This window comes from Scyliorhinus torazame, chromosome 1, assembly GCF_047496885.1.
Source record: "Scyliorhinus torazame isolate Kashiwa2021f chromosome 1, sScyTor2.1, whole genome shotgun sequence".
Taxonomy (NCBI): domain Eukaryota; kingdom Metazoa; phylum Chordata; class Chondrichthyes; order Carcharhiniformes; family Scyliorhinidae; genus Scyliorhinus; species Scyliorhinus torazame.
The window spans coordinates 245,567,971-245,583,536 of record NC_092707.1 but is presented as its reverse complement, the minus strand read 5'-3'; the positions used below and the strand labels follow the sequence as shown (position 1 = coordinate 245,583,536).

General features: G+C 45.1%; 1 protein-coding gene across 8 annotated transcripts in view; it reads left to right on the top strand.

Annotated features, from left to right (window-relative positions):
* LOC140420140 (mitogen-activated protein kinase kinase kinase kinase 3-like) overlaps positions 1 to 15,566 on the top strand; it is a 438,778-nt gene that overhangs the window by 283,604 nt on the left and 139,608 nt on the right. For 4 of the 8 annotated variants that reach the window (XM_072504199.1, XM_072504180.1, XM_072504166.1 and 1 more), the window contains exons 14-15: positions 6,080 to 6,138; positions 6,797 to 6,859. In XM_072504199.1, coding sequence (XP_072360300.1) covers positions 6,080 to 6,138; positions 6,797 to 6,859 — 122 coding nt within the window. The remainder of the gene's footprint in view (positions 1 to 6,079; positions 6,139 to 6,796; positions 6,860 to 15,566) is intronic. The other 4 variants (XM_072504215.1, XM_072504206.1, XM_072504185.1 and 1 more) reach the window with 1 other exon arrangement.

Genomic DNA, 15,566 nt, shown 5'->3' with positions numbered 1-15,566 from the left:
GTGATTAAGACAAGTTTAATATCTGGGCAAATACATGGCAGATGCAGAAAAACGTGGATAACTGTGAGTCATCCATTTTGGACAGATAAACAGAATGGCAAAGTATTATTTAAATGGCTGTCGTGGCAAACGTTGGAGACCATGTGACCTTGTCAACCGAGGTCTCGGCAAGTCCCGGAGGCCATATGACTCCCTGGACAATGAGATCAAAGCGCGTGCAAGTTCAGCTGCTCAAGGGCCTTTAAAACCCACAGACTAGATCTGGACAAGGAGGGGAGTTGGAGTTGTTGTTTTGTAATGTTTGTAAAATAGTTTGTGAATCATTTCTGCCCGCAAATAAACAGTTGTTGCTTCTCATCCACTGGTGGTTATCTGGAGTTCCCGTTACTACAATGGTTATAGATTGGGAAATGTTGAAGTATAAAGGGACCTGGGTGTCCCAGTACACCAGTCACTGAAAGCAAGCATGCAGGTACAGCAAGCAGTTCGAAAGGCAAATGGTACAGAATCATAGAATCTCTACAGTGCAGAAAAGGCTATTCGGCCCATCGCGTCTGCACTGACCCTCTGAAAGAGCAGCCTACGTAAGTCTACATTCCCCTCTAACCAGTAACCCCATCTAACCTTTGGGCACTAAGGGACAATTTAGGATGGCCAATCCACCTAACCTGCACATCTTTGGACTGTGGGAGGAAACTCACACAGATACGGGGAAAACGTACAAACTCCACACAGACAGTTACCCAAGGTCAGAATCGAACCTGGGTCCCTGACATTGTGAGGCAGCAGTGCTAACCACTGTGCCACCCCAATGTCTATTGGCCTTCATTGCCAGAGGACTTGAGTGCAGGAACAAGGATGCCTTACTGCAACTGTACAGGGCCTGGGTGAGGCCACATGTGGAGTATTGTGTGCAGTTTTGGTTTCCTTATCTAAGAAAGATATACTTGCCATAGAGGGAGTGAAATAGAGGTTCACCAGCCTGATCCCTGGGATGGCAGGATAGTTATATCAGCGGAGACTGGGCAAACTGGTCCTGTATTCAATAAAACTCCGAAGAATGAGAGGGGATCGATTTGAAACGTATAAAATTCTGATGAGGCTGGACAGACTGGATGCAGATATGTTGTTTCCTCTGGCTGAGGTGTCTAGAACAAGGGGTCACAGTCTCAGGATACAGGATATGCCATTTAGGACAAATGAGGCAAAATGTTTTCATGCAGAGATGATGATCCTCTGGAATTCTCTACCACAGAAGACTGAAGGCCAAATCACTGAATATATTTAATAAGGAAATGGGTAGATTTCTAGACTCGTAAGTGTCAAGGGGTATGGAGAGACTGCTGGAGTATGGCATTAAGATGGAGAATCAGTCGGGATCATGTTGAATGGCGAAAAGGCTGGAAAGACTGAATGACCTACTCCTATTTTCTCTGTTTCTATGCTGTGGGCCATCAGCAGCTGCAGTATTGTACTTTACTACAATCTGCAAGCTCATGGCCTAACATTACCATCAAGCCAGAAATCAACCATGGCGCAATGAGTGCAGAAAGGCTTGTAAGGAGCAGCACCGGGCATACTTATAAATTAGGTGTTGACTTGGTGAACCTTCAACACTTGCGTACCAAAGAGGGGAAGCAACATGTAGTAGACAGATCTGGTCCATTGGTTGTGGGATTGCTTGGCTCTGAGCTCTGCTGTCCTGCCACATTAATTAGGGAATGGTTGTGGGCAATTAACTGGAGGAGGAGACTCCGCAAATATCCCCATCCTTAATGATGGGGGAGCTCAGCATGTCAGTGCAGAAGACTAGGCTGAAGTTTTTGCAATCATCTTCAGCCAGAAGTGCCGAGTAGGTGATTCATTTTGGCCTCCTCCTGATGTCTCCAACATCATAATGCCGGTGTTCAGCAATTCGATTCACTTCAGTTTAGTAAATGGCTGAAGGCATTGGATACTGCAAAAGCTATGGACCCTGACGACATTCCAACATAGTACTGAAGATTTGTGCTATTGAACCAGCCACTCCAGCTACAATACTGGCATCTACCCAGCAATTGGAAAATTGTCCAGGAATTTCCTGTCCACAAAAATCAGAACAAATCCAAGCTGGCCAATTCCTGTACAATCAGTCTACTCTTGATCATCAGAAAAGTGATGGAAGGGGTCGTCAACAGTGCTATCCAGCGGCATTTGCTCAGCTTCAACCTGCTCGCTGATGCTAGGTTTGGGTTCCGCCAGGGTCATTTGGCTCCTGACCTTATTCCAATTTTGATCCAAACGTGGACAAATGAGCTGAACTCAGGATGAGGTGAGAGTGACTGCCCTTAACGTCAAGTAGCCCTAACAAAACTAGAGTTGGTGGTAATTGGGGAAAAATCTCACTGGTTGGAGTCACACGTAACACAAAGCAAGAGGGTTGGGCTGGTTGGAGGTCAATCATCTCAGTTCCAGGATACCACTGCAGGAGTTCCTCAGGGTAGTGTCCTGGCCGCAACCATTTTCAAATGTTTCATCAATGACTTCCCTCCATCCTAGGGTCAAAAGTGGGGTTGTTCACAGATGACTGCACGATGTTCAGCACCATTCATGACTCCTCAGCTACTGAAGTAGTTCATGTTTGCCTGCAGCAAGACTTGGGCAATATTCAGACTTGGCTGATGTGTGGCAAGTTGCATTCGCACCTCACAAGTGCCAGTCAATGATCATCCCCAACAAGAGAGAATGTAACTATCCCCCCCATGACATTCAATAGTATTACCGTTGCTGAATCCCCCACTATCAACATCCTGGGGCTTACCATTGACCAGAAACTCAACTGGACTGGCCATATAAATACTGTGGCTACAAGAACAGGTTAGAGGCTAGATAGCCTGAGATGAGTAACTCCCCTCACTCCCCAAAGCCTGTCCGCCAGCTACAAGGCACAAGTCAGGAGTGTGATGGAATTCTCTCCTTTGCCTGAATGTGTGCAACTTTAACAACACTCAAGAAGCTGGACACTATCCCCATTCACAAACATTCACCCACTCCACCACCAACACACAGTGGCAGCAGTATGTACCATATACAAGGTGCACTTCAGAACCTCACCAGAGACATTACCTTCCAACCCAGGACTGCTGCCATCTAGAAGTGTGCAATCTAGGCTAATGAGTGGGCAGCATGAGTGATCCTCCTTCATCTCTGCCATGACCCCATGAATAAGATTTAAAAAAAATAATTGAGAGTACCCAATTAATTTTTTCCAATTAAGGGGCAATTTAGCGTGGCCAATCCACCTACCTTGCACATCTTTGGGTTGTGGGGGCGAAACCCACGCAGACACGGGGAGAATGTGGAAACTCCACACAGACAGTGACCCAGAGCCCGGATCGAACCTGGGACCTCAATGCCTCATGACGCCACCGTGCTGCCCCCCCACAACCCAAAGATGTGCAGGGTAGATGGATTGGCCACGCTAAATTGCCCCTTACTTGGGGAAAAAAAATTATTGGGTACTCTGTTTAACAAATTCACTACAGTCATACCGATAGGAGATGAACTCTGCCTCTGGAAATCAGTGGAATGTAGCAAACCTTCGCACGGGCAATGGTCAACCAAATGTCTTGTGGGCAGCAGAGTTCAGTGATTGCACACTACTATATATAAACATGCTCCTTATATCCAGTTACAGTATCTCCTTGCAGTGTCTAGCACTTATGAGCAAAATCATGGTAGATGTAGGGCGCAATTCTCCCATCGGGAGACTAAGTCCCGACGCCGGAGTGAAAACCGGAGTGTTTCACCCCAGCATCGGAGGCCGTTCCCAGCCACCTATTCTCCCGCCCCCGGGGGGCTAGGAGCGGCGCCGCGTCATTTACGCACGCCGGGCATTGGCGCCGCGTAAATGATGTGACCAGCGCCGCGTAAATGACGTCACCTGCGCATGCGCGGGTTGGCCGGCGCCAACCCGAGCATGCGCGGTTGCCATCCTCCCCGCGGCCGCCCCGCAAGAAGATGGCGGATCGATCTTGTGGGGCAGCGGAGGAAAGGATGTCCTCCTTCAGAGAGGCCAGCCCGCCGATCGGTGCGCACCAGACCCCTTTTGAGCCCCCCCCTCCCCCCGGTGCAGGAACCCCCCTCGCCCCCCCACAGGCCGCCCCCACAGCGTTTCCGCGCTGTTCCCGCCGGCAGCGACCAGGTGTGGATGGCGCCGGCGGGAACCTGTCATGTTGGACAGGCCGCTCGGTCCATCTGGGCCGGAGAATCGCCGCTCGCCCATTACCAACGGCAAGCGCCGATTCTCCCAGCGGCCAGCTGTGATTCGCGCCGCGCCGGTTTGGGGGGGGGGTGGGGGTGGGAGAATCGTGTGCGGGCGTTGGGACGGCGTGGCGGGACTCGCGCGGCGCCCGGGCGATTCTCCCACCCGGCGTTGGGGGGGGGGGGGGGGGGGGATTTTGCCTGTAATATTTGAGGTAACTTTTTTTATTTTAGAGGGAACTTTTATATTTATTCTTATTCTTTCATGGGATATGGGCATCGTGGGCATAGCCAGCATTTATTGCCCATACCTAATTGCCCTTGAACTGAGTGGCTTGCTAGGCTATTTCAGGGGACAGTTAAGAGTTAACCACATTACAGTGGACCTGGAGTCACATGTAGACCAGAATAGGTAAGGCCAACAGATTTCCTTCCTTTGTGAACTACATGGATTTTTACCACAATCGAAGCCTGTTGTATGGTCATGGAGATTAGCCTGAATTCCAGATTTTTTAAATTGAATTTAAATTCTACCAGCTGCAATAATGGGATTTGAACCCATGCACCAGTCATTAATCTGACCTTTGGATTACTCGTCCAGTGACATTACTACCATCTCCCCAATTTGTGTCTATTTGGAAGGCTAAACTCCCAAAGCTATGATGTAATACAAAATAGCAAATAATCATTTCATTAATCTCGGAGTTTAAAATTTTGAATGTTCTGCAGATGCAGCAGAAGTATGATTCTAATGACTAAGAAAACTCCTGACTTTGAAAGATTGCACTACCTAGCCTCAGGATATTGCTGAAATTAAGTTACTATAATGGTTAGGAATGTTGTACAAAAGCAGCTCTCAATTTTGCAAACTGAAAGCAAGCTTTTTTGAAGCAAAAACAAAATGCTGCAGATGATGGAAATATAAAATGAGTGAAAAAGGAGAGGATGGGAAGAAGAATAAAAGGGAAGGTCTGTGAAAGGATGGAAGGTGAGAGAGCATAAAGGACAAAAGGTGACACTCTAGTAAACCACTGTGTCACCATACTGCCCGTTCAATATGCATAAAATTCTGTGATTCTGTGAAAAGTATTGTAGCTGCTGGTTGGGCTGAATTAAAAGTGTAAAGACCTTTCTTGCACTAAGAGGAAGGCGTACATCTGTATAGAGCTTTTCGTGACCGTCCGATATCGCAAAGCGCTTTATAGTCAATTAAGTACTTTGAAATAGTGTTGTTGCACTGCAGGAAATGCGGCATACTGTGTGGAAAACTAGCTTCCACAAACAGCAACGTGATAGTTGCCAGATAATCTGTTTTTGTGATGTTGATTGAAAGACAGATATTGGCAAGGATACAGAGGGTAAATTCCTTGCTCTTTGGAATAATGTCATGGGTTCTATTACATCTACCTGAACTGGCAGATGGGCCTTTGGTTAAATGTCTCATCTGAAAGACTCCCTCTTTCAGCATTCCCTCAGTCCTATTTTGGAGTGTCAGCCACGAGATAATCTAATATTCCATTATTGGACTTTGACAAATGAGAGATTGAATTCATGGTGGGGAGAAAATAATGTGGCTTTAAATTAAGCAACATAATAAAGGAAACATTTTGCAGATAACTTGTGGAATTGTGAGGTAATTAAAATTGTGTGTGGATATCAGCCTGCTAGTGAAGTGCAAAGTTCAACCCGGAGATTTTGCTGCAAATGAGGTATAAGCCCTTTTTGAAAAATATGCCTTGTGCTTTGGCTGTAATGCAAGAAGTTTTCAAACATAGAATTGAACTGCAGTTGTAGATTTCTACTTTGAATAATGATCTTAATTTTAATTTATCTTCAGTTGGACAAATAAAATTTGATCCACCGATGCGGAAAGAAACAGAGCCTCATCATGAACTTGTAAGTAAGATATTCTTGTCCCACTTGGATTTCTTTTTCTAAAAAAGGTTATACCAAATAAACATTCTGGAAGATGGCAGATTACCAGATTCACAAGTGTGCTGTGATTTGAAAGGTTTAAATGCAGTATATCACAGATCTTAACTGATGGGAAGAATTTGAGTTTCTCAGGAATTGTTATGGGTTTATATTCAGCTGCAAACTCAAGATGGTGACAAAAAATAATCTCTTAAACTGTTTATCCCCATGTGTGTCAAGCGGTGCAAATTTACACCAAATTTTGTTCTACAGGTTTATTTTTAAGGTGCAATCCAAATAAAGGAAGTGCATACTGCCTAATCCTGTTTAGTGGTATATTTCCTGATGCTTACTTACAACTTGACAAGCAGTTTCTACTTTCAAATATGATAAGTCATGTTAGAAATATTATTCAGTGTAATTTCTACAAAATTAGAACTAAATGAACCTTGATTTAGAAATATCCAGCTGCTTTTCCTTCAAATGTAAATAATGCAAATCTTTGGTCCTAAGTATCGGTACAGCCTATGTTAGTAGGATAGTAATATTCAAGACAAACCAACTAAAAAATGCTTTCCCTTGCTTTGTTTCTTGGGCTTGATATAAGTAACGGGTTTTCTGGTCTTTATCTGCTGAACAGCCCTACTGTGATGATTTTTTGGACATTTCAGAAGAGATATACTACACAGCAAGACCTAATCTGGTATTTTAAAATATTTTCTGTCTGTCATTTTCAGGTGTCTTTCTTTCCTGTCAATCATTACCTCTTAAATCTTGAACCTGTCTTTTGTGATTCTTTCGTAGGACATGCAAGGCAAAAAAACCTGTTCAATACTATTGTGCAATTCTTCAGCTTTATTTCGCAACTGCTGAAATCTTTATAGACTGGATAGTTGGGATTTGCATTTGGGAATTTCAAAATTCTTGTATTACCATGCTTATTTATTGTATAATTTTAACACTGCCATTGTATTGCATTAGTGATCTCTACTTTATGGTCTTGCTTTGATACATTGAGAGGAATAACCAATCCACTTGTATGGGAAGATGTTGCAAGCAGTAAACACATAATTTATGCTGAAAGCATCTTTTCCTTGTGATTTCCTTTTTTTGTCTTCACAAGAATGAATTAGATTTATTAACTAGGAAACAACAAAAACTCAGTCATATAGTGCCTTTAATGCAAAAAAAAGATACAGTGCCTTCAACATACTAGAATGCACCTAGGTGCTTCACAGGACTATTGCCAAACAAAATAGAAATATTAGGATAGGTGATCAAAACTTGATCAAAGAGGTGGGTTTTATGGAGCACCATAAAGGAGGAGGGTGAGGCTAAGATTTTGAAGGAAAGATTTCCAGAGTTCGAGAGCAGCTGAAGACACGGCCAACAATGGACAAGTGTTTAAAATGAGGACAGTGCAGGAGGTTGGAATAAGTGGAGCGCAGAGATCTCTGAAGGTTGGAGAAGGTTACAGAGCTAGGAGAAGTGAAGCAATGGATGAATTTGAAAACTGAAACGAGAATGAGAAATTTGAAATTGAGTTATTGCCAAAATGCGAGCCAACATAGGTTGATGAACACAGGGATGATAAATGAATGGGACTTGGTGCAAGCAGCAACTAGGATGAACACAGCAGAGCTTTGGATGAGCTCAAGTTTATGTGATGCAGAAAATGAGAGTTCAGGGGATTGTTTTGTTAGCCAATGAACGGGTGGGTGTTTGAGCAGCAGGTGAGCTGAGGCAGGGGTGAAGCCTGATGCTGTTAAGGAGTTTAATTAGAATAGGATTCCTTGGTGTTTGAACAAATCAGAGGCTTGTCTTGGGGTCAAGTATAACACCAAGTTCGCAAGAGTTCTGCCTCAAACAGTTGCCAGGGAGAGGGATGGTGTTTGTGCCAGTAAATTAGGGAGCTTGATTTCTTTTCTGGTAGCAGGTATGAACTCAAAAGATGATCGATAAATTAAACAATTTAAAATCAAGACTCAAAGCCTTATGAGTGAATTGTTACATTGATGTGGAAAGGTGACATAAGGCATCTGGAAATTCGTAGAAATTCGAAAACTGGCATATCTCCGCATTAATCCGAGCTAATTCTTTTTTTGTAAAATATTTTTATTCTCTATTTTCACATTTTCTTCAGAATTTACACCCCACCAACAAGCAGTAAACGGTAACAAATACAAAGTCAATCCCCTTATCAACAACAACGATCCCATCCTCCCACCACCCCAAACAATGCCCCACCTGACAATATAAGCATCAAATAAAATAACCCACCACCCCCACGGTGGGAAAAACAATGAAAAAAAAAGAAAAAGGAACCAGGAATCGCCTATGGTCACCATTGACCTATAGAGTCCATCCCCCCTCCCCCTAACATTCAATGCCATCCAATCCCCGAAAGAGTACCGTAAATGACACCCATGAATTGTAAACCACCCCCCCTCCCCGACTCCTCCCCTCCAGTTCCTCTTATAAAACTCCTCCCCCCAACCTCTGTTTCTCTCCCCCCCCCCCCAACTTTCCACCCCGGCTAGACTCATCGGAACCTGTTCTGCCAGGCTCCGATGGCGGCAGCCCCTCCTCCCACCTCACTCCTGTTCACTGGCCGGCTTAAACCGGCCAACTTGGAGGCCCCCACCCGGGTCTATTTCCCCCTTGCCCGGCCCCAGGAAAACCAAGAAACCCCCTTTAGCACACAAACCCCGCATACACACCCAAGCCCCAAAGAACCATCATTGCAAGTGAAAGTCTCATCTCTTCCCTTGTCCAAATATATACAACGTTGGCTCATTTAGCACATACACCAGCACACAGTGAAAAAATACAGTTACATGAGGCTACATTGGTACATGACCACTTCCCAATTCAGCCACAGTCCTTCTGCCTTCGCAAACTCCTCCGCTGCTTCCGCCGTCCCAAAATACAAGTCCTTGGATTTGTAGGTCACCCTCAACTTAGCTGGGTACACCATGCCGCACTGCACCTTACTGATGGACAGTGCCTTCTTCACCCGGCTGAAGGCAGCCCACCTCCTCGCCAGCTCCACCGTATATTATATGCGTATACCAGCTCCAGCCCACTGCACCACCCGCTTCTGCTTTGCCCAGCACAGGACCTTCTCCTTCACACTGTACCTACGAAAACACAGAGTCACTACTCTTGGCGGCTCACTCTCCTTTGGTACAGGCCTCCACGACCGATGAGCCCGATCCAGTTCATATCGGGAGGGATCATCCCCCTCCCCCAATAGCTTTGCCAACATCGTGGCAAAATACTCAGTCGGCCTCAGGCCTTCCATTCCTTCGGGCAGACCCACAATCCTCAGATTCTGTCGCCTGGATCTGTTTTCCAAGTCGTCCATTTTGGCTCGCAAATCTTTGTTGATCTCTATCACCTTCCGCATTTCCTTCCCCATCGAGGTAAGTTGATCACTGTGCTGCAATAATGTCTCTTCCACTTCCTTCAGCGCCTCACCTTTCTCCCGCACCTCCTCCACTGCGCTCAATACCGCCGCCATCACCGGGGCAATCGCCTCCTCCACCAGCACTTTCAATACCGCCCCCATCTCCTTCCTCATCGCCTCCATGTGTTTTGTAAACTGCCTTTCGAGTTCCATGGCCATTATCGTAGTCATTTCTTCAGCCGTGAGCAATGCGGCCTCCCCTGGTGCCCCAGCCTCCACTTTTCTTGCCGTCCCTGCGGTGACCTTTCCACTCCCCGACGGACATTCAGCCGCTTTTTTCACAGCCGTTTTTTAACTTATTTTCGACATTTCCTTTCACTGTGCCTTCTCCCTGCTTTTGTTGCCTCTGGGTCCGGACGTTAAACCCCGAAAATGCCGTTCCCAAATGGGAGCCCTCCAATGTGCGGCTGCCTCCCGCCTGCCGTCACCGGTAGTCCGTCAATCCTAGCTTATTCTAATGTAATGTTTGTTCATGTGCATTTAACAGTCCATTTAACAGTTTTGTGATTTCACAAGATTATTTCAGTACTGCTACGTAACTGTTGATGAGTGGAGCTGCTGAATAAAACACCTGCTGGTTATTATATAACATCCATTCTTGTTTAAGATCACATTGATAAACATCATGTGTATAAGTTAGTGGAGTATGTGTTAAGTGCATGGTTAAGACCTAATGTCGATTCAACACTTTACTTCAAAGGTTCAGAACTTCTGTCATTTTAAACTGTACCATATTTAATATACTAGAGTGTGAGCACCTAAATGTTGTTGAACTTATTATCCCCCCCCCTTGTGGAGACAGAATTGGAGTTAATGTTTAGTGTCAATGATCTTTTATTGGATCTGGGAAAGGTTAGGAAGGTGAAAAGGGACTGGGTGGGAAGAACAAAAGGGAAGACAGAAGAGATTAAATGATTTAAAAAATGTTAGTTGTACAGGGTCCGATGGAGTGGTAATGGGACAAGAAAAGAAAGAAATAGAAAGGGGTGGAAAATGGCACAGTGGGTAGCACTGCTGCCTACGGCACTGAGGACCTGGGTTTGAATCCCGACCTTGGGTCACTGTGTGGAGTTTGCACGTTCTCCTCGTGTCTGCGTGGGTTTCACCCCTACAACCCAAAGATGTGCAGGTTAGGTGAATTGGCCACACTAAATTGTGCCTTAATTGGAAAAAATAATAATAATTGGGTAATCTAAATTTAAAAAAAAAAAGAAAGAAATAGAAGATATTCCCAGAGAAAATGTGAATGGCAGAATGGTGAGCAGCTGCCATCGAAAACTGAAAACAAGGGCAAGACTGAAACATGCAAAGAAAAGGAAACAAAGTGGGGCAGAGAATACAGACTGAAATTGTTTAACTCTCGAGTCTGAAAGGCTGCCTAATCAAATGATAAGGTGCTGTTCCCTGAGTTTACATTGAGCTTCATTGGAACACTGCAGTCTTTTTATTTCAGATTTCCTGCACTGCATTATTTTGCTCATCTATATTTCAAACTTTACCACGATCAATTGAGTGGCCACGACATGTGGGGGCAGCGAGAGCATAATTAATTTTGATTATGGGATGTGGCCATTGCTGCTAGGTCAGCATTTGTTGCCCATCCCTAATTGCCCTTGAGAAGGTACTGGTGAGCTGCCTTCTTGAGCCACTACAGTCCATGTGGTGTAGGTACACCCACAGTGATTATTTATAAAAAATCTTTATTGTCACAAGTAGCCTTACATTAACACTGCAAGGAAGTTACTGTGAAAAGCCCCTAATTGACACATTCCGGCGTCTGTCTGGTACATGGAGAGAGAATTCAGAATTCTCAGCTGGTACGGGAATTGGACCTGTGCTGCTGACCTTGTTCTGGATCACAAACCAGCTGTCTAGCCCAATGAGCTAAACCAGCCTCAGATTATCATAGATCATAGAATTTACAGTGCAGAAGTTTTGGCCCATCGAGTCTGCACCGCCCCTTGGAAAGAGCACCCTACTCAAGCCCATGCCTCCACCCTAATCCCGGAACCCCACTTAACCTTTTTGGATACTAAGGGCAATTTAGCATGGCCAATCCACCTAACCTGCACATCTTTGGACTGTGGGAGGAAACCGGAGCACCCAGAGGAAACCCATGCACACACTGGGAGAACGTTCAGACTCCGCACAAACAGTGACCCAAGCCGGGAATCGAACCTGGAACTGTGATGCAACTGTGCTAACCACTGTGCTACTGTGCTTACCCCGATGTTGGGGAGTGAGTTCCAGGATTTTGACCCAGCGACAGTGAAGGAACAGTGATATATTTCTAAGTCAAGATGGTGAGTGGCTTGGAGGGGAACTTCCAAGTGGTGGTGTTCCCATGTATCTGCTGCCCTTGTCATTCTAGATGGTAGTGGTCATGGGTTTGGAAGGAGTGGTTTCTGCAGTGCATCTTGTAGATAGTACACACTACTGCTACCATGCGTCAGTACTGGAGGGACTAAATGTTTGTGGAAAGGTTAGCAATCAAGCAGGCTGCTTTGTCCTGGATGGTGTTGAGCTTCTTGAGTGTTGTTGGAGCTGCACTCACCCAGGCAAGTGAGGAGTATTCTATCACATTTCTGACTTGTGCCTTAAACATGGTGGACAGGCTTTGAGGAATCAGGTGGTGAGTTAGTCACAGCAGGATTCCTAGCCTCTGACCTATTATAACAACGGTATGTTTATGGCTAGTGCAGTTCAGTTTCTGGTCAATAATAAACCCCAGGATTTGATTATGTGGGATTCAGTAATGACAATGCCATTGAATGTCAAGGGGCATTGCTTTGATTCTCTCTTATTGGAGATGGCCATTTCCTGGCACTTGTGCGGCACGAATGTTACTTGCCACTTGTCAGCCCAAACCTGAATATTTATTGTCCAGCTCTGATTGCATTTGCACGTTGACTGCTTCAGTGTCTGAGGAGTTGCGAATGATGCTGAACATTGTATAATCATCAACGAACATCCCCACATCTGATGTTATGTTGGAAAGAAGGTCATTGATAAAGCAGCTAAAGATGGCTTGGGCCTAGGATGCTACCCTGAGGGACTCCTGCAGTGATGTCTCGGGATTCAGATGACTGACCTCCGACAACAACAACCATCTCCCTTTGTGCTAGGCATGCGGAGAGTTTTCCCTCCTGTTCCCATTGACTCCAGTTTTCCTCAGGCTCCTTGATGCCACACTTAATCAAATGCTGTCTTGATGTCAAGGGCAGTCACTCTTGCCTCCCCTCTGGCATTCAGCTCTTTTGCCCATGATTAAACCAAGGCTGTAATGAGGTCAGGAACTGAGTGACCCTGGCAGAATCCTAAATGAGTGTCAGTGAGCAGGTTATTGCCGAATAATTGCTGCTTAATAGCACTGTTGATGACTCATTCCATCACGTTACTGATGATTGACAGGAGACTGATAGGGCAGTAATTGGATGGGTTGGATTTGTCTTGGTTTTTGTGTACAGATCATTCCTGGACAATTTTCCACATTGTCGAGTAAATACCAGTGTTGTCGCTGTACTGGAACAGCCTGGCTCGGGACGCAGAAATTTCTGGAGCACAAATCCTCAGTATGCTTGCCGGAACCTTGTCAGGCCCATAGCTTTTGCAGTATCCAGCACCTCCAGCTGTTTCTTGATATTTTGTGTGGTGAATCGAATTGGCTGAAGATTGGCATCTGTGATGCTGGGAACCTTTGGAGGAGACCGGGATGAATCATTCACTGGCACTTGCGGGTGAAGACTATTGCGAATGTTTCAGCCTTGTCTTTTGCACAAATGTGCTGGGCTCCTCCATCATTGAGGATGGTGATTTTTACGGAGCCTCTTCCTCCAGTGAATTTAATTGGCCACCACCATTCACAACTGGATGTGGCAGGACTGCAAAGCTTAGATCTGATCCGTTGGTTGTAGGATCGCTTAGCTCTGTCTATCACTTGCTGCTTCGATTGTTTGGCAGGCAAGTAGTTCTGTGTTGTAACTTCACCAGGTTGACGCCTCATTTTTCGGTATATCTGATGCTGCTCCTGGATGACCTTTTTGCACTCTTTGTTGAATCAGGGTTGATCCCTTGACTTGACGGTAATGGTAGAGTGGGAGATATGCCGGCCCATAAGGTTACAGATTGTAATTGAGTTTATACAGTCCTGTTGCTTTAATGGAGGTCCACAACGCCTCGTGGATGCCCAGTCTTGAATTGCTAGATCTGTTATGAATCTATCCCATTTAGCATGATGGTAGTGCCACACAACACACTAGAGTGTATCCTCAATGTGAAGGTGGGACTTTGTCTCCACAAGACTGTGTGGTGGTCACTCCTACCAATACTGTCATGGACAGGCAGGTTGATGAGGATGAGGCCTGGTATGTTTTTCCACCTTGTTGGTTCCCTCACCACCTGCCGCAGACCTAATTTAGCAGCTATGTCTTTTAGACAGTAATTACACCAGTAATGGTGCTACCGAGACACTCTTGGTGATGGATATTGATGTCTCCCACCCAGAGTACATTCTGTGCCCTTAACACCCTCAGTACTTCCTCCAAATGGTGTTCAACATGGAGGACTATTGATTCATCAACTGGCAGTGGACATTATGTAATAATCAGTAGGAGGTTTCCTTGCCCATGTTTGATCTGAAGCCAAGAGACTTCATGGGATCCAGAGTCAAGATTGAGGACTTCCAGGGCAACTCCCTCCCGACTGTATACCACTATGCCGACACCTCTGCAGGGTCTGTCCTGCTCGTGGGACAGGGCTTAACAAGGGATGGTGATCGTGGTGTCTGGAATGTTCTATAAGATACGATTCCGTGAATACGACTGTCAGGTTGTTGTTTGTGAGACAGCTCTCCTAATTTTTGCACAAGTCCACGGATGTTAGTAAAGTGTACTTCGGAAGATCAATGTTCTATATACGCAGCCAGACAGATGCACCTGGCTTGTTTTGGCCAATATGGATGGACCACCGCGTGATATGGTGGCACAGTGATTAACACTGCTGCCTCACAGCAGCAGGGACCCTGGTTCGATTCCGACCTTTGGTGACTATCTGTGTGGAGTTTGTACATTCTCCCCGTGTCTGCATGGGTTTCTTCCGGTTTCCTCCCACGGTCCAAAGATATGCAGGTTAGGTGGAATGGTCATGTTAAATTGTCCCTTGGGGTTCAAAGGTTAGGTGGGGTGACGGGCATAGGTTGGGAGAGTGGGCCGAGATAGGGTGCTCTTTCGGAGGGTCGGTGCAGACACGATGGGTTAAATGGCTTCCTTCTGCACTGTGGAGATTCTATGATTCTATTCTATGATTACAACCGACTATTACAGAGCAGCGATCAAGGAAACCAGATTCCACTATCGTCCATTTGAGGGATACGGAACTTGACAAAATTGTCATCACTGCTCAGAAAATTGGTAAATCACAAGTAACTGTTTGTGAAAAGGGCTAGTCAGATTTGCTAGATTAAATTTCATATGTCTAATTTGGATTCCGTGGTTGGCCAGTTTGTTTTGAGGCATCTTTTGAGATCGTAAGACTTCCGATGTGAATTCCTCCTGGTTTCATAAAAGTGGAAGGAGCTACGGTTTTACCAATGTTATTTTCCCCTTGAATGGAGGGTGACCAATGATGTGAAAAAAAAATCTGATGAAAACATTGTTAAATAAATCTAAATTCATTTTAAAAAAACAATCCAAAGTATCAAACAAGAAAATGTGCTTGTTCTGCAAGGAAAAAAGTGAATTTTGAAATTTTTATTCAGCAGACTCCTAAACTATTCTAACACTAAGTAAGCATGGTACAAAGCAAACAAATTAAAGCAATGATTCACGCAGTGCTAAATGGTATTGAAGAGGTTTGTTAACCCCACTACTATATTAAAGAGAAGCTGTAGGTCACTGGTGGCACATAGAATTTAATACATTTTCTGATGTGATTTAATGTTCCA